The sequence below is a fragment of the Microtus oregoni genome, unplaced genomic scaffold (assembly GCF_018167655.1).
Source record: "Microtus oregoni isolate MIOR12 unplaced genomic scaffold, Mior012 000016F_ref0000370, whole genome shotgun sequence".
Taxonomy (NCBI): Eukaryota; Metazoa; Chordata; class Mammalia; order Rodentia; family Cricetidae; genus Microtus; species Microtus oregoni.
This window is the reverse complement of record NW_024543075.1, coordinates 3,267,158-3,290,197: the sequence shown is the minus strand read 5'-3', so window position 1 is coordinate 3,290,197 and position 23,040 is coordinate 3,267,158. Positions and strand designations below refer to the sequence as shown.

At 51.2% G+C, this 23,040-nt stretch overlaps 1 protein-coding gene across 1 annotated transcript in view; it reads left to right on the top strand.

Moving 5' to 3' along the window:
• Positions 1-10,224: 10,224 nt before the first annotated feature.
• The window catches only part of Muc5b (mucin 5B, oligomeric mucus/gel-forming), a 33,411-nt gene continuing 20,595 nt past the window's right edge, over positions 10,225-23,040 (top strand). Inside the window, exons 1-23 of the mRNA XM_041666528.1 lie at positions 10,225-10,294; positions 12,486-12,560; positions 12,933-13,001; positions 13,377-13,638; positions 13,796-13,907; positions 14,326-14,416; positions 14,655-14,761; positions 15,880-16,081; positions 16,525-16,650; positions 17,013-17,130; positions 17,218-17,356; positions 17,574-17,684; positions 17,978-18,047; positions 18,386-18,523; positions 18,908-19,072; positions 19,244-19,338; positions 20,310-20,436; positions 20,694-20,949; positions 21,252-21,307; positions 21,575-21,675; positions 21,899-22,050; positions 22,343-22,481; positions 22,581-22,694. Of these exons, the coding sequence (XP_041522462.1) occupies positions 10,225-10,294; positions 12,486-12,560; positions 12,933-13,001; positions 13,377-13,638; positions 13,796-13,907; positions 14,326-14,416; positions 14,655-14,761; positions 15,880-16,081; positions 16,525-16,650; positions 17,013-17,130; positions 17,218-17,356; positions 17,574-17,684; positions 17,978-18,047; positions 18,386-18,523; positions 18,908-19,072; positions 19,244-19,338; positions 20,310-20,436; positions 20,694-20,949; positions 21,252-21,307; positions 21,575-21,675; positions 21,899-22,050; positions 22,343-22,481; positions 22,581-22,694 (2,895 nt within the window). The remainder of the gene's footprint in view (positions 10,295-12,485; positions 12,561-12,932; positions 13,002-13,376; positions 13,639-13,795; positions 13,908-14,325; positions 14,417-14,654; positions 14,762-15,879; positions 16,082-16,524; positions 16,651-17,012; positions 17,131-17,217; positions 17,357-17,573; positions 17,685-17,977; positions 18,048-18,385; positions 18,524-18,907; positions 19,073-19,243; positions 19,339-20,309; positions 20,437-20,693; positions 20,950-21,251; positions 21,308-21,574; positions 21,676-21,898; positions 22,051-22,342; positions 22,482-22,580; positions 22,695-23,040) is intronic.

Genomic DNA, 23,040 nt, shown 5'->3' with positions numbered 1-23,040 from the left:
TATGAGTGAGATGTAGTTCTTGCCAGAGGCCAGAAGAGGGCGCGAAATCTCCTGAAACAGGAGTTATAGGTAGTTGCGAGCTGACCTGTGTGGTTGCTGGGAACTGAACTACAGTCCTCTGCAAGAGTAGGACTCACTCTGAACTGCCGAGACCCCGAGTATCCCATTTTGAATTTTGATGTAGAAAGTTTCCCCGTCATAATAACTAGCTAAGTGAATCCAGCAGGCCTTAACAACTACACAGTAGTGGCTTCACACCAATGAACATCTGGGTGGTAATTACTGAGGTCAAATACCTGACAAGAAACCACGTAAGAAACAAAGGGTTTATTTTGGCTCATTGTTTGAAGATGCATTCCATCGTGATGGGAAGGGCATGAGAGCAGGCGTGTGACAAGGTTGGAAGGAGTGGGAGGGGGAGATAAGATGCTGATATTACTGAATTAAATTGTCTACATGTATGAGATTCTCAAAGAATAACATTTAAAAGAAAAGGATTGTAGCATGACCAAGGGCTGCATTCATGGGATGCAGAGATGGTTGTGGATATGAGAAATCCACCAGGGAGATAAGGCACATCCACGGGATGAAGAACAGTCACTGCTGTCACCTCTACTGATACAGAAAAAAAAAATTACAAAATTTCAAAACTGCTTTATCATTTTTAGCAACATTCTTAATGGAGTAGGAACTGGATGGAAAGGATCAGACATAATAGACATCATGTGTGAACTCCCCAGTTAACCTCATATTCAGGGCAACAAAAACCTCACCCAGCATTCACTTTTGTTTAGTGTTGTGTTTGAATTTCTTATCAGAGAAAGGTAAGAAAAAGAATTAAAAGTTACTGACTCGGAAAAGAAGAAGTGAGATTCCTCGGTGGATAGAAACATCACCACAGAGCCATTCAAGCTGATAAAAGCAGAAGTTGGGTGCTATCAAAGAACAAGTAGAGAAGGAAATTGAAAAAAAACAATTTTGAGGTTGCTTGGTGGTTAAGAACACAAGTTGTTCTTGCGAAGGACCCAGGTTCCATTTCCAGCACAGATGCGATGGCTCGCAATTGTCCGTAACTCCAGATCCAGGGGCTAACACACCCGATCTGGCATCCACGGCTCTGCATGCATACAAACACCCATACACATAAAAGAAACATCTTTAAAAAGTTTAAATTTTTTTTATTTTCACAGCATCAATAAGAACAAAATATTTAGGGATGACTTTAATCGAGGAGGTAATACTGAGAGCACAGCGAGAGTAACTTGACACAGAGTGGAAACCATTCACACTTGCAGATTTCAAGACAGTATTGACAGAACGTCACTCAGAAGCTGCCTTTCCATATGATCCCTAGCCAGGTTCCAATGCTGGGGACTGGAGAATGGCTCAAGGGTTAAAAGACTTGTTCTGCATGTGCTAGGGGCGTGTTTGAATCCCCAGTACCCACATACGCATTGGGCAGGAGTGATCTCTGGAGCAAGCTGGCCAGCTAGACTACCTGTGGGGAGTTCTGGGCTCAACGAGAGACCATCGCTCGAGATATAAGCGGAGAACCATCAAGGAAGATCCTTGGCACCAACCGCTGGCCTCCACATGCACACACTTTCACGCATGTGTACCCCCACACTTGCAAATATATATACACATACATGCACATCACACAATGGTATCTTTTTGATAAGTTGAAAAGCCACCCTAAATTCATATTGAATATCAGGAGACCCCAAGATGGTTCTATATATGTGAAAACGGTATATATATATTTAAAATGAATAATATTAACAACCAAGACAGCATCTTGCCATCGTGGGGACAGATACATTGTCAAGGGCTAGAACTGAGCACCCAGAGGCAGGCTCTCGTTGCCTGTTGATGGTTGATCTTTGTGCTAAGAACTCTAGGTCTTTTTGACAGATGGTGCAGGAAAAACTGGATGGATAGAAATAGACAGAAGCCAGAGAGTGAGGTTGGACCCTTACTTCTCATTAGTGGCACAATGACCTCCAAGTAGACCAAAGCATCAACATCAGAGCCAATAAGCCAATATTACAAAGTGCTTAAGAGAAAACAGAAAAACTTTTAAACCATTGAGTTTGGCAATGATTTACCCCATAGCTTTTTTGTTTTTGAGACAGGGTCTCTCTAAGTAGCCCTGACCCACCTGAAACTCTATATATAGACCAGGCTGGCCTAGAACTCACAGAGATTCATTTATCCCTGCCATTAAAAAAAAATGCACCACCATACCCATTTTGCACAGCATATTTATGTAAAGCAATGTTCTAAGCTTTGACTATTTTAAAATAAAGCATCGACAAACTCTAAAAACCATCAAAGATGTTCTATGTCTTGCAGTATCAAATGTTTAGCCAAGATGCAATTCTTCATGCAAAGACAAGCATACCCAGGCTGGAGGGACAGCTTAGTAGTTGGGAACACTTAACTGCTCTTCTAGAAGACCAGCGTTCATTTCCTACCACCTACACCAAAAGGCTCATAACCACCTTGTAACTTCAGCTTCAGAGAACTGGACCACTTATTTTGGTCTCTGAACACAACACACCTACACACACATATACACACGTGCACAAGCACACACACACTCACATGCATGCACGCACACATGCATATGCACACCTACACAATTAAAATAAAATTAAATATTTGGTAAAAGCCAAAGCAATTCATCTCATTAGCATGTAAATTTGCTTTCATCTTTAATACATGATAAAATATGTTTACCCAGGAATTACTTTTAAATAAATTTCCTTATGGGTTATCATCAGTAATTATTTGATTTGTACCAATTTTATGTAGCCAATGCCACATATCACACAGGCATAAAGATTTCAGGAGCAAAGCCCAGAGAATGAAAGAAAACAGAAAAGTCAAATTTCATCAAAATTAATTCCTGATGCTTTTTTTTCAGAAATGCTGCCTCATGTAGTCAAGCTGGCCTCAAACTCTCTATGTTTGAGGCTAGCCTTGAACTTCTGATCCTCCTGTCTCCAATTCCCAAGGGCTGAGATTACAGGTGTGCACAGCCATATCTACTTCATGCGCTGTTGGGGATGGACTCCAGGGCCTTCTGCATGCTGGGCAAGCATTCTACCAGCTGAAGCAGAGCCCCAGTGTGAAGTTGGTGGTTAAGAGCACTACCTGCTCTTGCAGAGGACCCGGGTCTTGTTCCCAGCATGCACATGGCAGCTCCCCAGTATATGCAACTCCAAATCCAGGGATCTGGTGACTTTTCCAGCTTGCAAGAGTACTGCATGCTCATGATGCAGAGATATATATCCAGGCAAAATTTCATACACATAAAATAAAAATGAATCCTCCTTCGCCAAGTATGAAAAGATAAGCACAGAAGAGGAAGATGACTAATCGTGTTAGATAAAGGATTAATACCTAGAATATGCAAAATATCGAGTAACAAAATCAACAACAATAGACAGTTGGGAGAAACAAAACCAGGAAGCCCAAGTTAATAATAGACAAAGGACACACACACACACATTTTCAAAGAAGGGGTATGATGGTCCAGTGAGTACATGGAAGGTTCTTACTGTCACCCACAGACGGGGAAATGTAAACGGAGTCACAGTGAGACACTACCTCACATCAACAAGGTGGCTGTTATCAGGGGGAATATTGGGGTACAGGGTTGGAAAAGTTACAGGTGAGCTGGAGTCTCACACATGCCTGGTGGGAATTTAAGGAGGTACAACTGCAGACAGTGGGGTTCTCACAGTTCGACAGAGAGACCATGCAAAATCACCCTACAGCCCAGCAACTCCCCCTTCTAGTCTTTATCCAAAGGACTAGAAAGTACTGGTTTAGATACTTGGACATAAGCATCCATGGCAGTGTTGTTACTCAACAGCCAAAGGCGAGAGCAGACCAAGCATGTCCCCACCACAGATGAACGGACAGGCAGGTGTGGACTAACACAATGGACTATTACTCAGCCTTAAAGAGGGAACAAATTCTAGCAATGCCGCTACATGGGTGAACTGAGAGGACATCAAACTCAGATTAACTGACCCAGTCACAAGAGGACACATGCTGCACTCTCTTCTGAGGCCTCCAGAGCATCAGGAGATGAAGGACGGTGTCTTAGGTTTTCTATTGCTATGAAGAGACACCGTGGTATGGAAACTCTTAGAAAGAACATTTAATTGGGGTGGCTCGCTTACAGCTTCAGAAGTTTGGCACATTATCATCGTCCTTGGGAACGTGGAGGCAGTCAGATGTGGTGTTGGGTCTGAGAGTGCTATATCTTGCAGGCAATAGGAAGTCAACTAACACACTGGGAAGTATCCTGAGCATAGGAAACCTCAAAATCCACCCCTACAGTGTCATACTTCCTCCAACAAGGCCACACCTCCTAATACCCCTATGAAATTATGGGTGCCAATTACATTCAAACTATCACGTTCCTGACCCCCATAAGCTTGTAACAATACCATAATGCAAGATGCATTTAGTTCAACTTTAAAAGTCCCCAGAGTCTATCACAGTTTCAATAATGCTTTAAAGTCCAAAGTTCAAAGTCTCTTCTGAGATTCATGCAATCTCTTAATTGTAATCACCTGAAAAAATCAAAATCAAAAACGCAAATTACATACTTCCAACATATAATGGTACAGGATATATGTTTCCATTCCAAAATGTAGGACAGGGAGCATAGCGAGGAAATACTGGACCAAAGCAAGACTGAAAACCATCTGGGCAAACTCCAAATTCTGCATCTCCATGGCTGATGTCAAAATGCTCCTCAGATCTCCAGCTCTGTTCAGCTTTGTTGACTGCAACACCTTTCTTTCTCTTGGATTGGTTCCACTCCCAGTTACCAACTCCCCTTGACAGGTATCCCATGACTCTGGCATCTCTAACATCTTGGGTTCTCCAAGGCAATTCAGGCTTCAACTTCAAAGGTTCACACAATGGCCTTTCTGTTAAGCCTCTATTCAGGGTCATCCCTGACACAGGCCTGGCCTCAATGGCTTTCTTTAGTCACAGAGGCAAATTCCAGAACCATGCAGCTGAAGCTGCCAAGTTCTGAAGCTTACTGGGGCTGGAACATGGACTCCTCGTTCAATTACAACTTCACCAACTTTTTGTCCTTCCCTGCCTAAGCTTGGCTGTTCTGTAGATCAGGCTTTCCTGAAACTCAGACATCTGCCAGCCTCTGCCTTTGTAGTGCTGGGTTTAAAAGTGTCCTCATCACACCCAGCTCTAAGCTTTGCTTTAGTTCCTTCCCACAATGTGGAAACTTAGTGGGTTCCCTGAGGTCACCGCTCCTTATATTCCATTTCTTAATCCATTTATCTCCTTGAACAGAAACTTTACCTCCATTCCACTTCCTGATGCTCTTTTTTCCTGAAAGTTTTCATTTTGTAATTTACCCTGCTCAGCTTGCCCCTTTTCATTATAAATCGTCATGAGAGTTATCCCTAGTAATCACACAACAGTGTCTATACTAGGTTATTTTATGCTTTTCTCTGCCAGTGGAATTCATCCAAAAATTTTCATTTTCGCCTCAGGCAGACTCTTCAAACAAAGGCAAAAGGCAGCCCCTTTCCTCACCAAAATATCACAAGAATGATCTCTAGGCAGCATACTGAAGTTCTTATCCTAGGAAACCTCTTGAGTGAGCACACCACAATTTATCAATTCACACTCAACACCACAGTCTTCCATGTTCCTATTATATGACCCATTAAGCAGCACTTAAAGCTTTCAACTGCTTTTCTAATCCACAGTCCCAAAGTCCATATTATTCCAAACAAAAACATAGTCAGGCCTATCCCAGCAACACCCCAATCCTGCTACCAACTTCTGTCTTAGTTAAGGTTTCTATTCAGTGAAGAGGTGGTGTCTTTATAAAGAAAGCATTTTATTGGGGTGGCTCTCTTACAGAGGTTCAGCCCATTACCATCACGACAGGGAGCACGGCAGCATACAGGCAGTCACGTGCTGAGGCTGAGATTGCTACATCTTGCAAGCAACAGGAAGTCAACTAACACACTTGGTGGTATCTTGAGCATAGGAAACCTCCAAGCCTGTCCCCACAGTGACACACTTCCTCCAACAAAGCCACACCTCCTAACAGTGTCACTCGCTATGAAATTATGGGGGTCAATGACATTCAGACTACCACAGATGGGTTGTCACAGCCAGAGGAAGTGAGATGTGCTTTAGTTTGGGAAGATGGGAAGTTCTGGAGAACGATGGTTTAGATGTCTTCACGGCACTGTAAATACACTTCATGCTCCTGGCTGTATGCTTAGGTGTGAGAAACGGGGGATTTTATGTTAGATCCATTTTACCTAACTCATATGGCATATAGTTCTACTTAAACATTCCTGTTAATATCCTTAATTTCTCCAACTAGAGAAGAACCCTGAAGCCCCCCCCCCCCCAGTTACCTGACCGGCCCATTTGTCTTGCTCCCTCACTCTATGCGCCAGTCCTAGACACATTTTAAAGGCCCCCTGCACCGGCCAGTCCCTACTGGGGTCTTTGCCCTGCTGCTTGATCTCTGGTGTCCCCATACTTTGGTCTCCAGGAGGCTGCCCATCACCCACCTGCCCTCCTAAAGCAGGGTGACCTTCTCCTGGCTCCTTTCTCAAACCGCCCAGCCTTGGTACAGGACTTAAAGGGACCCCATGAATCTTGTCATATCCCTGTCACGGTCAGCACCAGCTCACAGCCAGATCATCAGTTAGAAGGGTACAGAGGGAAAGAGACCAGAAAGCAACTCTGTGAGGTCCATGGTGGAAGCCAGGGAGATCAAGGTCCTTGGAGGAGGCAGGGGGAGCCAGGCATGCTCGTGAAGCCCGGATACAGGGTTGGAAGTGCATACTGAGCCTTCCTCATGTGATGACGACTCAGAGGAGCAGGGTGTTAGAGTCAGGGTGACCTGTGTAACCTCCACAGCTTCTCTAGTGTCACCGTGCAGTGTCATGTCTGTGGTGACAGGCTAGAGTTTGGAGGCCATGAAAGCCATGTATTCTCCATCTGTTTCCTCTTGAAGACTGGTCTTGCTAGAAAGCTCTGAATGTATTGGGTGCATGGGCCCAACAGTGCCCAAACCAAGAAGCGCTGTTTCTAGGACGGGTCAACACAGGCTCTCTGTGGCCCTGGGGAATCTTTGTCCATAGGGACCATGTTCATCCCTGAGCTCTGTGTGACCCAGTGCAGTTCCCTTTGTCCTGGCTGGCCCTGGACTCGGAGACCAAGATGAAGGACAGGGTCCCGCCCTAGGCTCTGTGGTCAAAACCACAGAGCTGGTTCCTGGCATAGCTGAGGCACCCCCACACACACACTCTGCACTCCAGGAGGCGGCTGGCCATCCGCTTGCTCCCCTCTCACCCCTGCCAAGCAGGAACAACCATATCCCTCCCATCCCTCTCCTCCCTGTCCACAGTTTCCAACTCCTTCAACTGTGAAGAGGTAAACTCGGAAGGCTGTGCAAACAGGCCGGGTGGCCACCACATCCGGGATGTCTCAACAACCACGACCCCAACAAGCTGTCACCCTCCATCCCCAGAGGTGTGCCCAGTGCCAGAACAGGGAAGGACTTAGGTGGGAGCTGCAGCTCCCCCGGTGTGATGTGTGTATCTATTGGGTGCCTACTGTGTGCTGCTGTGGACACAAAGGCTACAGTGTTTTGTTTTCTTTTTTCTGAGTGAGGATAGACAGGAGTTGGCAATGTCACCTGAGCCGGGGGTGGATGAGGCCCACTGGGCCCAGATCAGTGGACACAGGGTGCCAGGTCCTGGGCATGGGAGAGAAACCGGTAAGGTAGCCAGGGACACTCCAGAGATGGGAGTCTACGGGATTCTCCCTGTGAGACCAGCTCAACAGTGAATAAAGTGAAATTGAGCCCTAGCTGTTGTCCAGCCTGTGAGCAGGTAGGAAGGCCTAGAACAGGTTGCAGCAGAGGCCTAGGCAAGCCCCGACTGGCGACACACACCACTTAGGAAGGGGACAGTCCACTCTCCAGACCATCCCTGGGTGTCCTTCGGCAGCACCATTTGGCAGTGGAAAGAGGAACTCTGCATGAAAGAGGACATTGCAGATCTGAAGGTCCTGATGGGCAGCATTCAGAGTAAAGGTCCAATATGCAGTACCAGACCCAGCACCGGGTCTCTAAGCAGGAGCCATGGGCCCCACGTGCTATACACATGCACTGGGCATTAAAGAAATTATAGACAAAGATGAAAAACAGGGGCCAGCCTGGCAGCTAGCCTGAGCACACCCAGGGACCTGGGGGCATCTGCCATGTCAGGAGAAAATGAGATCAGACTTGACATCATTATTAATGATGTCCACATCGTATACTTTTATCCATGCTGATTACGGCCAAGGACGCAGCTTAGCGGCATGCACAGCCGCCCACATCCACCTCTAGAACGTTCTATCTTCCCAGCAGACACCTTGTCCCCATTAAAGACACACTCTTCAGCCTCCGGCATCCCAACTTTCTTTCTGTCTCTGCAACTTTGACAACTCTGGGGTCCTTCCAGAAGGGGAACCCTGCAGGATTCTCTCTTTAGGGCTCGGAATCCTCAAGGTACACCCAGGTTGTGGTGGGTATCAGAATGCCCCTCTTTGCTTGAGTCTGTATACGATTCCACTGCAGGGATTCGCCATCGCTTGCTCAGCCATTGTCCAAGCCATTGGGGCACCCCTGTTTTAGCAGCCGTGGATGGGGTCACTAGATGAGGGGTGACAGTAATAGTCACTGTTTTCTCTTTTTCTGGGGGTGTACCTCACGGTAGAACTGTTAGGCTATATATAGCATTTCTGTTTTCAACCTAAGCTCCACTTGGCTGCCCACTGACTGAGTGGGATTCCCACTTCACCCCATCCTCGCCAGCCCTACCTGTGTTCTGTTGCTTGATGGCAGCTGACCTCTCGGAGGTGAGACAGACAGTTCAAGGCTTTTCCTGCGAACGATTCCCTTCCCCAACATTCCATCTCTAGGGATTTATCCTCAGAAAGATAAGTGCGGGGACAGTCAGGGAGGGACTTCCAGGATACTGGAGTCACTCGAACACCCGACACTCCCCCAGCCTGGTCCACCCCTAGGAACTTTCTCAGGCTGCTGTGATCTGGTGCGCATTGCTAGTGGCTGCACGGCTGTAAGAGATGGGATGTAAACCCAGTCTGCGCATCTAACGGAAAAGCCGTGCTACGATATGAACATCCTGCTCTTTGCACGGCCTAGAAGTGGCATTGGTAGGTTTGTTCACGGTCAAGGAAAGGGCTCCCCAAAACCCTCAGGAAACCCAATCAATACAACTGAGAGAACTGAGCCTCTGGGACTCCTCTTCAGGGTGGGCGGTAGTGTCAGGAAAGTCCCAGTCATTCCCTCACCCCACTGTGCCCCCGAGGTTCACCAGTTCCACCAGCTGTAGCCCCAGGTAGGTCTTTTGTCAAGACCCAGGGTTAATAAGCCACCCCTGGGAAGAGGTAGAGTTCACTAGGGGAAATCTGTGGCCTATGTTGGCCAAAATCAGTACAGGACCTCATTTTCACCACGTGCTTGAGCTCAGCAACAGACAGGAGCCCAGAGATGCATCCTTTCTCAGAGTCGGTGAGGGGTTCCCTTCTCCTGGGACCCCGAGAAGCTACAGAGACTCTACCAGATCCATGGCCATCTGGAATGCAACCAGAATCCCAATTTCCAGGCTAAGGGATACCCTTGAGGAGTAGGCCCACCCTCAAGCCTTGCCCATTCTTCAGGGACTCAGTGCCGATCACTTAGGGTCAGCTTCCTGAGCAAACACAAGGCAAGGCTGCTGACCTTCTGACTCTGATCCTTGTAGTGTCCAGGCTCCCACAGGAGCTGGCATAGGACTCCTGACCAAATACCAACTCCATATGCCCAGGACTTCAAATCCAGAGTAGCCAGCTCCACCCCCTGGCCAAGTGCTGGCCCTTCCCTGCCCTATCTACTCCCTCCCAATTCTCAGAAGCCGCAGGGGGTGGGGGCCCTCTGTCTGGCTGCAAATCCTTCCTCCTGCATGGCCTCTTCCTGCCATAGCCCCTCCCCAAGAGCAAACACACGTGGCTGTGCAGGGAGTAGACAGTGCCTTACCTGGCCTAGGAACTGGGCACTGGGCCAAGGTCTTCTGCTACATAAGTCCAGGCCCCCAGGGAGCAAGTGCCTTGTCTCAGTCCCTCCTGCCTGCCCTCTGCGCTGTCCCTAGGATGGGCAGCAGGAGCTGGAACTGGGCTCTGGTCTGGGCCTCTGTGGCCTTGTTCACGGTATGGCCAGCAGGTAAGGTCAAAGCCCCTTGCCCTCTAAAAACCATCTTCCCAGAGAAATGACTTCCACCTGGGGATTTTCCCTTCTGAGACGACAGGCATCTCCCACTGTCCCCAACACCGTGGTCCCAGGTCTTGTGGTTCTCTGGGCTCTGGATCCTATGTCCCACCCTCTAACTCCGTCAGCAGCCTAAGGTCCTGGCTTTGATGGAGGTGTTTCGATGAAGTTAGGTGCTCTAAGCCTCAAGGTATGCACCCTCGTGGGTGAAAACCCCATGGCAGTCTTGGCTTTGGAGATGAAACAGGACTGAGGTCTTTCCGAGTCAGAGAGGTCTGTATCAGAATTAGAAGGGACAGAGACTCTTAGTAAGGACAGGCCCTGCTCTCCCACCAATTGCTGGGGTCACAAGTACCGGGGTGATCTTCACCAAGGCTGGGGTCTCCTTGGTGAAGTGGATTCTGCCTCCGGGTATTAGGGCTGGAGCCGGATCAGATGGATCCGATACCCAGAGCTGTGGTCTGAACCCAGAACTGAGTCAGGTAGGCTGTGTGACCCTTATCAGCAAATCTGCTTTCCCTGTCAGTTTGCTCTTGAGAAAACCGCAGTATTAGCGCTGTCGGCAGTATTGGAAAGATGGCTCCCACAGGACTCAGCTGTAAGCAAGCAGAGCTAGCCTGAACCCCCAGATGTCATGACCTCTCCAAGCTCTGCTCTCTAGACTAGGGAAGCTCAGCTCCAGGCTTCCTGTATCTGTGAAAAGGAGACAGACAGTAAGGGAGGGTGGGGTCCCCAAAGCCCATTCTTGGAGAGCCAGAGAGGCCATGGTTGTCTCTCGTGCTTCAAAGGCTGTCTGCTGGCTGGGAACTGCCCTCCTGGGCCTTCTCCCTCCCTCCACAATGTGGCTCTCCCTAAGCCAGGTCCTGTCTGTCAGAGTGCTGCGCCTACCTGGTGAAGTCAGCCCTCCTTCCCACTCACTTTACTTGGGAAGGGCAACTTTAAGCCCTGGGTTGGGGGAGTGTGTTTCTGTGACAGCTGTGCCTGGGGTAAGGGTGAGAGGCTGGGCCCTAACAAAAAGGGGATCTGGTGTTTGTCCAGATGGGAGGTGGTAACCCAGACCAAGATGTTATGGGGGTGGCTGACAACTCTCTAGCTGAGTGGAGACGGGGAGATCTCAGCCTGAGGGAGACTAGCATAGAGCAGCAGTGGGGGTGGTGTCCTCACCCGTGGGGCCCTCCAGCGGACGGCAGCGGAAAGGCTGGGCCAGGACCATTTGGGAGAGGCTGTGGATCCGGGATCAGTGATGGACAGAGGGAGAGGCCATGCCCTCTGGGGAATGCAGTCAAGCGGGGCCCTTGAGGAAGGATTAATGCACAGGACGGTCCCTGCGGTTTCCAAATGCAGCTGGACACGCTGGGAAAAACAAACAGGAAGCCGCGCTGCCCATGGCACAGGAGCGAGTGGCCATCTGGGTCAAGGCCTGGGGGCACATGGTCTCCTGCAAAGTGCTGGCCTTAAGGAGCCATCGGGCTTTGGAGGCTTGAGTTATGGAGGTTGAAGCTGTTTCTTGGACCTCTAGCAGTGAGGCTGTGGAGGTGGCCTTGCCCAGAGGCAATGGACCATCCAGACTGCTGAGAGTGGACATTTTGCACCAAGAACTGCACCCTCATGCCACCTGCCCCAACCCACAGCTCCAGACCGGGGCTGCCTCTGATCATAGGTTTCTTTCTGCTGTGTCCCTCTTGGGAACTTCTGACTGTATTCTCTCTAACAAAGCCATTTTTCATCTTCCAAGGGACTCAAGTGATGGGGCTGACTGTCACCTCCTGACAGATGGTCACCGTTCCAATATTAACATGGTTTCCTAATTGACTTCTTCAAGCCACTGGGCACATCTGCCCCACTACTGGCAAGACCAGGTGTCACTCCATAGGTGGAGGTGGCGAGGGCCACTGCAGGGGAAGGACTGATTGGGCTGGAAGGGTCAGAATTCCCGAGGACACCTGGCTCTTTGGTGATAGTTAGTGACTGAAGGCTACTACAGCTGATGGGGTTGGAATCGCCAGGCCCAAGTCTGTTCAGGGTTTTGGAGATTACAGGAAGGTCTTGACCTGGGAGCAGAGCAAGTCCACAAGCCTCACACTAAGCCAGAGCAATGGCCACGGTCTGATGGCTTCTTCTTGACTTGTGTTCTCCTATCCTGCAGAGAGCCAGAGCGAGGTAGAAGAACTGAGCTCAGAACACCCCGAATTCACAGGAGATGGTCAGAAAGTGTACAGTGGTACGTGGCTCAGGCTCTGGGTTGGGGAGTCATATTCTGGTGGCAGGGGCAACAGGGAGTGGGGTGGGGCTCAGGTGGGACAGGCAGATGGTCTCCCCACACCAGTTGACACAGTGAGACTCTTGACTAGTCCATTCTGTCCAACGGCCGCGCTGGGCACACACAGACAGGAGCACCCAGGAGAGGAAGGGCTCCTGGGTAGACAGCAGAAGGTTTCAGGAAGAGGGTCGGGGGATGACCATGGAGAAACTGGATGGTTACCCGTTAGTCCTAGGCTTCCTGATTCCCTCGAGGTGGGCATTGAAGAAAGTGGGTGGCCAGGGAGGAGATCCCCAGCCACAGCCCCGGTGTGACCCAGCTTTCCTACTGCAGCTTCCACATCCTCGTCCACCTGGCACATCACCTTCATCCCGCCCATGACTGTCTTCCCGACCATGAGCCGTAAGTGGGCAGCACCTACTGCTGTCAGGCCAAGGAGAATTGGGGGGGGTGGGGGCGGGGCTTGCCAGTCTGGTTGAAGCTGACATAGGCTGAGGCCTCTGAACAGCTATGAAAAGGGTCTGGAACTTGCCCTGGGAACATCCATTGACTGAGTGTCTGGATTGTAGCAAATGAAATGGATGAGGGGTGGGTCTGGGTCATTAGGTTTTATCCAAGCAACTGAGGGGGTGGAATAGCAGAGAACTGGCCCATGAAGCTATTGATAGTTGGGTTCTCTGCTCCAAAGATACTGCCATGGCCCCAGGAGGTTGCCCCTTAGGTAGCTGGGTATGGAGTGCTGGCTCTCAGTGGTGACACCATCTGGTTTCCCTGTAGCCGCAAACCTGGCACACAACGGGAGGGTGTGCAGCACATGGGGTGACTTCCACTACAAGACCTTCGACGGTGACATGTTCCACTTCCCCGGCCTCTGTAACTATGTCTTCTCTTCACACTGTGGGGCCACCTATGAGGACTTCAACATCCAACTGCGTCGTGGTCTTGAGGGCTCCAGGCCCGTGGTCACTCATGTGGTCCTCAGGGCCCAGGGGCTGGTGATTGAGCTGGCCAATGGCTCTGTCCTGGTGGACGGACAGCAGTGAGTTGGGTTTTGGGAAAAAGCATGTTCAAGCCAGGCCTTTAGACCCTGCTCTGTCCCTACTCGGTCCTCTGGGGGAGGGGTCAGGAGCAGAGCAAGTGGGGAGGACAGCCCCTGCTCATACCCCGCTGAAGGAAGACTAGAACTTTCTGCCTAGGGTGGAGCTGCCCTACAGCCGTGCAGGTCTTCTGATGGAGAAGACCAGTGGGTATGTGAAGCTCAGCATCCGGCTAGTCCTCACCTTCCTGTGGAATGAAGACAGTGCTCTGGTAAGGACACTCACCCACAGTTCCCTACGGCCCCCCATAACCCTACATAAGCCTTACACAGGCCCTTACAGCCTCACATAATCCCCTTTCAGTTCCATAGATCCCGAGAATCCCCTGTCTCCCACAGCCCCCCATTCTCCCCTATAACTCCTCACAGTTACCATAGGCCCCACAAGCTCCCCATAGATTTCATAAACTCTCAGAGTCATTCCTGGATTCCTGCACAGTCGATGCAGCCTCCCCCATAACCTCACAGTTCACCTGCAGCTTCTCTAGGGACCTATGATAGAAACCCTACAGACTATCGGAGGAATATCTTCTATGGTCCCCTGGGCAAGTGGGGTGGGAAGCTACCAGGTAGGCCTTGGAGCCAAAGCAGAAGCCCTGAGGCTGGAGTTGCTCTGTCTCCCCCTCTCAGCTGGAGCTGGACTCTAAATATACTAACCAGACGTGTGGGCTGTGCGGCGACTTCAATGGGCTCCCAGGTGTCAACGAGTTCTACGCCCACAGTGAGTGTCATTGAGTCTTCAGGCTAGGTGGTCCCAAGGGACAGAGAATCAAGGAAATCCAGGAGGGATATGGGACGGGGGTGTTGCCAAGACATTGAGGAGGGAAGTGTGTGTGTGTGTGTGTGTGTGTGTGTGTGTGTGTGTGTGTGTGTGTATGTGTGTGTGTGTGATCCAGATAGAGTCCTCTGATAGCACCTCAGGAAGTCTATCTCCTGACTGTGAGTTTTCCCTCCTGCAGACACCAGGCTGACCCCTGTACAGTTTGGAAACCTGCAGAAGCTGGATGGTCCTACTGAGCAGTGCCAGGACACCCTGCCCTCAGCGGTCAGCAATTGCACAGATAGGGTGAGCATCTTGATCAGACCACAGCTCCCAAGGCTGGGGACAGTGCAAGGCCTGTAGGGTGAGCACCTTGATCAGACCGCATCTCCCGAGGCCGGGGACAGTGTGAGGCCTGCATCGACTGACAGAATACCAGAGAACTTCCTGGCCAAAGGCTGAGGAACATCTTCGGGTGACAAGACAGTGAGAGCTTTCCTGCTCCTGAGCAGGCAGAGAATGGCCTCTGAGCCCTCAGAGATTGTGGCTGGGGCCTGAAGGAGGCAGGCCAAGTTGGCTTTCTCCAGTGGGACCAAATGGCTCACATTTTTGATGGAATTCACAACCCACTCACCAGGGCACATAAGTTCTCTGTGTGTAGGTGATGTGTTTGGAGGAGATGTGTACCCACCATCACACAGAGGGCCAAGGTGAACACTCAAGGAGTCCCTCTTATGAGCAGGGAGGACTCATCCTTAGGATCTGACTCCCGAAACCCTGAACCTAGTAGAATGCCTGATTCCTACCTAACCTGAGAAGTGACCGAGAATGTTGTCAAATCCTGGCCTGTCAGGGGTACTGGGGTAGTAAGCAGTTGAGTAGCAGCACCGCGTGCCTGAGGGCCACCTGAGGGTTGGTGTCATCTTTATTTCCCTGTCTTCTGAGCCACAGCATAGGAGTGCGTTCTGCATTCTCCTGGGTGCACAGGTCACAAGTCAGCATGTCTTGGAGCCTTGAAATAGGAGGTGGGAGGAACAGAGAGCCCTGGGTCACTCCCTCAGAGCCAAGTAGAGCTCTATACCCAGGCACAGCACAGTATTTGGATAGCATAATGTATAAGGAAGGTGGATGGATAATGGATGGATGGATGGATGGATGGATGGATGGAGTAGGTGATTGATGGATGGATGGGTAGATGAGCGATTAATGAATGATAGACGGATGGTAGATGGATGATGGGCAGATAATGAATGGATGGATAGATGATGGATGGACAGACAGACAAACGGATGTATAGGTGGAAGGAACCTCCAGGTGAAGAAGGGGCTTCCTGTATGGCCTAGGAAGGGCAGGGTTCCTATTACAAGTGCCACAGCAATCCTGCTTGAGGGTCAGAAGATGCTTAGCCTCTCTGTACTCCCCAGGAGGACATCTGCCGCCGCATCCTGCTTGGCCCTGCCTTTGCCGAGTGCATTGCCCTGGTAGATGTCAACATGTACTTGGATGCCTGTGTCCAGGATCTGTGCCGCTGCCCCACATGCCCATGCGCCACTTTTGCTGAATATTCCCGCCAGTGTGCCCATGCAGGAGGCCATCCGCAGAACTGGAGGAGTCCTGATCTCTGCAGTGAGTATCCTCACTAGAGTATAGCCCAATCTTGAGCTTAGACCCTGGCAAGGAAGTCAAGATAAGAGAATCACTGAAGGGCCACAGAGAGGGTGAATGTCAGGGAAAGAGGAGGTAGTGGGGAGGCTGAGGGGAAGATGCTGTACCTGAGGGTTCTGATGTTGGTCTCAGAGTGGGGACTCAGTTGTGTCCCTGAGCACAGCAACAAGATATGGCTCCAGAACCTTGGGGCAGGATCTCCTGGAGAGCAGTGGCCTCAGGTGGCCATAGGCAGAGAAGGAACTATGAGAAGTGTTGGGTCCCTGTTCTCTAGCCTGCTGCTTTACTTAGCAGATGGCGCTCTGGGACCTCAGTGGACATGGGAGCAGGGAGTGGGCATGGCTCCCACTGATTGAAGCAATCAGGACCCACTTCTCCTAGGTCAAGAGCTATCTCTGTTACAGACTGGACATGCCCCTTCAACATGGAACACCAGGAGTGCAGCTCGCCCTGTGTGGATACCTGCTCCAACCCCCAACGCTCTCAACTCTGCGAGGATCACTGCATGGATGGCTGCTTCTGTCCCCCAGGCAGGCTCTGTGCCCCTCCATGGCTACCTTTAGGATCATGGTCTCCACCTCAGCTGATCCTCTCCACTCCTAATGGCAATAGGCCTGGCTAGGGGTTGCATTCCAAGGTTACAGGCAGGATGGACACTGATTATTAACAAGGACGAGATCTGATGAGCTATGCACAGAAAACAGGTGTTTTTAGTCATTGAGGTCAGGTGGGGAAACTAAGGCCCAGAGGAGCTTATATCAAATAGTTCAGGCTGGGGCAGCATTCTAGACGAGGGGCCTTTCCCGCTGCCTAGGACTAGGATTGTCTTGGAGGCAAGCTGCCTCATGTTACCTGTACCAGGATCATCTGTAACCACTGTCCCTTCCTCCAGGCACTGTGCTGGATGACATCAGACACTTGGGCTGCCTGCCCCTGGAGCAGTGCCATTGCACCCGTGGTGGGCACACTTATGCCCCTGGAGAGTCCTTCAACACCAGTTGCAGCTCCTGGTAAGCTTAACCACCTTTGTGGAGGTGTGCAGGGGGAGGCTTGCCTCTTACCGCTGTAAACCCTTCTGCTAATGGACTCCCCCACAGCACCTGCTCTGGGGGGTTGTGGCAGTGCCAGGACCTGCCGTGCCCCGGCACCTGCTCTGTGCAAGGTGGGTCCCATGTCTTCACCTATGACGAGAAACTCTACAATGTGCACGGGGACTGCAGCTACGTCCTGTCCAAGGTATGGCCGCCATCCTGGCCCACAGGGTCCTGTGAGGGTCCACAGCAGGGGCAAAGGTCATGGAAAACTTCTTTGAGGACTGGGAAGTCCCAGGCCCATGACAAGCTCCCTATGGTGAACCAAGGACCTGAGGATACCCCCAGAACCCCTCCAGGTCTTGAGAGATTATGCATAAGAGAACTCCACATCCAACTCCACACCTTGGGTTTCTTGACAGAAATGTGCAGATAGCGGCTTCACTGTGCTAGTCGATCTGCGAAAGTGTGGACTGACGGACACTGAGAACTGCCTCAAAGTGGTTACACTCAACCTCAATAGTGGGGACATGGTGAGCACTGGGACTCTGATGACCGCCACATTATGGGCTGCAAGTGACAGATTAGGGAGTGTGGAGCATGTGGAGTAGTGACTGGCCAGAGTAAAGAGAGGTCGCTACTCCCTCTCTAATTCCTCAGGTAGGAGTGGTCACCACCCCTGTGGAGAGAACCTACTGCTAGGGCGGGCCTGAGCTTCCATCCTGGCTCTGTCACTGGGTTAGGGAGGGAGATTCTGTCAGAATTCTTCCTATAAGTGGCTGTACGGGCCCTGTGGGTACTGACTGTGTGCACCACATGCGACCAGGTCATCCGGATCCAGGCCAACGGTGCTGTGTTCCTGAACTCCATCTTTACTCAGCTTCCCATGTCAGCAGGTGTGTGGCTCCCTGGGACAGCAGAGCCAAGGCTGGCACCTTCAGTGGGCAAACATATTTCAGCCCTGAGTAGAGTCTAGCTCCTGGGGAGCTCTTCGTGGCCTCAGGCAGCTCTAGTGTTTCCCCTGGGATGAGAAGTTGCTACCCCTGGTTCAATGTGAATCCTACGTCAGGCAGTGCCAACCATGCTCTCTCAGGGGCAGCTGGTAGCCATTTATAACCCTCGCACATTTGGGAGCTTTGGGCATGGGATTTTTTTGGTGCCCCCTCCCGTGTCAGCAGCACTGCGGTGTTTGGTGGGCCAACTCCCAGCATGTCTAACCCTTCTCACCTTACAGCCAACGTCACCATCTTCAGTCCATCATCCTTCTTCATTGTGGTGCAGACTGGCATGGGACTGCAGCTGCAGGTGCAGCTGGTGCCCGTCATGCAGGTGTTTGTCAGGCTGGACCCCTCCTACCATGGCCAGATGTGTGGTGAGGCACCAGAGGGTTTGAAGGTGGGACCGTGGCGGGGAGACTGGTGGGGGTCAGGTCCACCCTAACTCTAGGCTGCGAAGTAGGATCCCCTGTGGAAGGGGATTGGGAAGCACTGGCTCCAGAGCTCAGTGGAGAACCCTGCACCACCCAGCACACTTGACATCTGCCCAGTAACCCGTGGAGTGACCTGGGAGGACAGATCCGCTGTGCTCCCCTGATGGGGTTAGCCCTGTTAGGGGCTCATCTGTGAGCAGTTGTAGAATGAAGCACTAGGGAGGGTCTTTCTTCCCAGTCCTCCTTTGATCATGCTTAGAGGGGTGACAGCCCTGGGGAAAGTGGCCAGGTTGAACAACCTGCTGACCTCCTGACTCCGGTCACTAGGCCTGTGTGGTAACTTCAACCAGAACCAGGCTGATGACTTCACAGCCCTCAGTGGGGTAGTGGAGGGCACAGGAGCCGCCTTCTCCAACACCTGGAAGACTCAAGCCTCCTGCCCCAATTCCAAGAACACCTTTGAGGACCCCTGTTCGTACAGCGTGGAGACGGGTAAGCACCCTCTCTAGTCTTTGGCCATTCCAACAGCCCTTCCTGACCTCTGTGGCCACATCAACTCCTGGGGGAAGGGCTCAGAGAATACCCACATAGGAGGAAAGGCATGAGGCATTAGGGTTGAAGAGGAAGCAGGTGAGGGGCAGCCAACATTTCTCCCTTCCCTAGAGAACTATGCCCAGAAGTGGTGTTCCATGCTCACTGAAAGCTCAGGAGTCTTCTCGGCCTGCCATGCCACCGTCAGCCCGGTGCCCTTCTACTCGGTGAGACCATGGTCTGCTGGACCTGGGTGGGGCAGGTATAGGAGCCCTTGGAGGCTGGACTCCCAGGTCCACCCACCACTACCCATGCTGGTGTTTACTTCTCAGTTAAAGGGCTCACCAACGGAGAAGCTGAAAAAGAGGATTCTGGGAGTTCAGAAAGGTCCTTAGTGGTCCTAGTGTGTCCCAACCTCCCTCTTGTAAGGACAGCAGGTGCTGGAACCAAGCTACCTCACGGCCTGTCCCCCTAGGCTCCCCCTTAAAGGCTTCTTTCTATGTTGACTGCATTCAGACGTGATAGAGCACTGCAGAGCACCTTTTGGGGGGACACGCTTTATTTTTTTTATATCTACATAATTTATATTTTAATGGATATTTTTAAACTGCAGTATAGGAAAGATGGAGAGAAACCTAGGCTGAATTGCACAGACTGGATAAGTAGCCAAGGGGATCAGTACACACAGACTTTTCTCCTTGAGAGATCCTACTGCACGTACTGGCTTTGTGGGGGACACGCTTTAAATAGCACTCCAAAGCCCTAAACTTTAGTACATCATTCCATCCCCGAGGGTGCGTCTCCGGGTAACCTACTTCCATGACGCCTCACTGGACACACCCTGCTGAGCCCAATTCATACAAGCCCCCTATGTGCAGCTGGGTTAGAACAACGCCCTTGTCTTGTGGAGATTCTTCCCCAGGGCCCCTGCCTTAGGCTTCAGGCCTTCCTGAATCCAGGTCTGTTCTCCATTCTGGCTGCCATTTTACCCTGTGGCTTCTGACACTGTCCCTAACACGAATCCCAGGCCACATCTTGAAGACCCCGCTTGTCAAAGTTTCTGACGGGATAGCTCCCGCTGGGAAGCCTCAGATCCAGGCCTTGAGCAGGGTTTGACGGATACTGATGGGAAAGTTCAATGAGCAATAAGGAACCTAGGAGACAGAGGTACCTGACTTCCTGACGTCTTATCTCCCAGAACTGCATGTTTGACACGTGCAACTGTGAAAACAGCGAGGACTGCATGTGTGCCGCCCTGTCCTCCTATGTGCATGCCTGTGCCGCCAAAGGGGTGCTGCTCAGTGGCTGGAGAGACAATGTCTGCTGTGAGTGTTCTGTGGGCCACCAAGGCTCCTTGGCACAGGTTAGGCCTCCCCACGGTAGCCATCTGGATCCTGTCACTCTGGCATAGGGGCACTTGGGACCCTGGACAGCAGTAGCTATCATCATCTGTCCCATGTCTGCAAGAACCTTCCATCCTATGGTGTCAATGATGGTGTCACTAGTCTATGGCAGGGAAGAACAAGGGCTGTGTCAGTTCACACAGTCATTGATCTCTCTGTACCGTTTCTTCTTCCTATAGTCAAGTACATGAACAACTGTCCCAAAACCAAGAGCTACTCCTATGCAGTGAGCACTTGCGAGCCTACCTGCCGCTCTCTGAGTGAAGCTGATGTCACCTGTGGCGTCTCCTTTGTGCCCGTGGATGGCTGCACCTGCCCTGAAGGCACCTTCCTGAATGACAAGGGTCACTGTGTGCGTGATGAGGAGTGCCCCTGCTTCTTCCATGGAACTGTGGTGGCCGCCAGAGAGTTCGTTATGGACAATGGGGTGGTGTGGTAAGAAAGATCGTCCTTACCCATCCCCTCTGCTCACAGATCTGTGTTGGGGGGGTGGTGGCTAGTGGTCCTTCTATACCCAGAAGTTTGTGTGGCCTTCTAGTATTAGCATAGGCTAGTGACTAAACCTTTAGTGTTTGGGAACATGGGGTCCAGGGTCTTCCCAAGGACCCCTAATAGCAGGCATCCTCTTGGTGTTGGGAGGAGGTAAGGAGGCCCGAACCTTGGTGGGGTATGGAGAGTACTGGGGTAGAATGTGAGAGGTACTGGGCCTGGAGCAGGGGTCCTACTGTCTCTTGTAGTTCATGTGAAAAGGGGAAGCTGACCTGTCTTGGAGCCCTGATGCAGAAGAACACAGGTATCATTCCACCCTGACCAGCCTGTACTTCACCATGGTTGCTGTGCCCAGATGCTCTAGGGGAAGAGGGCTTGTGGGCTCTGTGGCAGTGTGGCTGTAGGGCTCTTGGGGATGTGGGATATACCCTCTGGGGCAGATCCATACAGACTGGGTGCTTGGTACAGAGCACCCAAACTTTCTACAGTCCAAGCAGCAAGACAGGGTCAGGAGACCATAGAGACCAGGAATGTCCTGTTCCAGGCCTCTCTACATGCTTGTCCTCCCCAGAGTGCCAGGCACCTATGGTATATCTAGACTGTAACAATGCCTCAGTTGGTGACCAAGGATCTGAATGCCTCAGAAGCTGCCAAACACTGGATGTGGAATGTGTGAGTCCTCTTGGTGCAACACCAACCTTCATCCACCATTCTAAGCTACAGGAAGAGTGTGGGGGGGGGGTGGATATCACTGGAAGGCCAGTGGCTTTGGGTCTTGGCCTCCTCTTGGGCATTCAAAGGACAGGGTCTCCTTGCTTGCTGTCCTGGGCACCTGAATAGGGCTGAGGGAACAGGATGTTGTTTCAGTCCCTGACCAGGCTACCTGTGTCCACAGTTCAGCACACACTGCGTCTCTGGCTGTGTGTGTCCCTCAGGGCTGGTAGCAGACGGGAATGGGGGCTGCATTGCTGAGGAGGACTGCCCCTGCGTACACAATGAGGCCACCTATAGACCTGGGGAGAGCATCCGGGTAGACTGCAATAACTGGTAGGTTCTGGGTCCCTCAGAGGGTATCTGCGGTGACACTGGTCTAAGGCGGCCTTGGCATTTCAGGGGCCTCAGCATGTGTCTTGGGAGCCAAGGTACTCATCGAGGACCCCATTCTGGGAAGGAAGGGCTATTTCTCTAGTGGGGGTGACTGGATTACACACCCACACAAGACCAAAGCTTGATATAGTCTGAGCTTGATTCCCCAAGTAAAGTGGCACGCTGGCTCAGGACTGGGACAGCCAATCTCAGGGGACAATACCCTTGTCAGCAATGACCTCTCCTTTCACAGTACCTGCAAGAACCGCCGGTGGGAGTGCACTGACCAACCTTGTATGGGTGCATGTGTGGCCTATGGGGATGGCCATTTTGTTACCTTTGATGGTGAACGCTACATCTTTGAAGGCAGCTGCGAGTATACCTTGGCTCAGGTGTGTGGTCCCTGGCCCCTGCCAATGAGTCACCATTCTCTATCCTTCCCACCAGTTATTTTTGAGCTGTGACCAGAGCCTCGTCTTTTTCCTTCTCAGGACTACTGCAGAGGCAACACCAGTACTGATGGGACCTTTCGTATTATCACTGAGAATGTCCCTTGTGGGACCACGGGAACCACATGTTCCAAGACCATCAAGATCTTTGTGGAGGTGAGAGTATACTTAAAGCCACTGGGGACTGTGTCCCTCCTTCTGCAGTGTTACCTCTGGTTCTCCAGCCATCAGCTGGAGAACATCAAGGACAGGATAGCAAGTGACCCAAACCCAGGACTTAAAATAGCAAACTACCGTCTTCCAACCTGGAGCCGGAATTAGATTAAGGCGAGCAGGTTTGTGTTCCCTGTAGATCAGGAGGTTCCAGCAGGCCTTGGTTTGGGGCATCACTCCAGGCTACCTCTGTCTACTCGTGACCTTCTGCTCTGTGTCTATGTCTCTGGTCATTGTTAGGACAGTCACTGGGCTTAGGGGACACCCAGGTAATTTCAGAAAACCCATC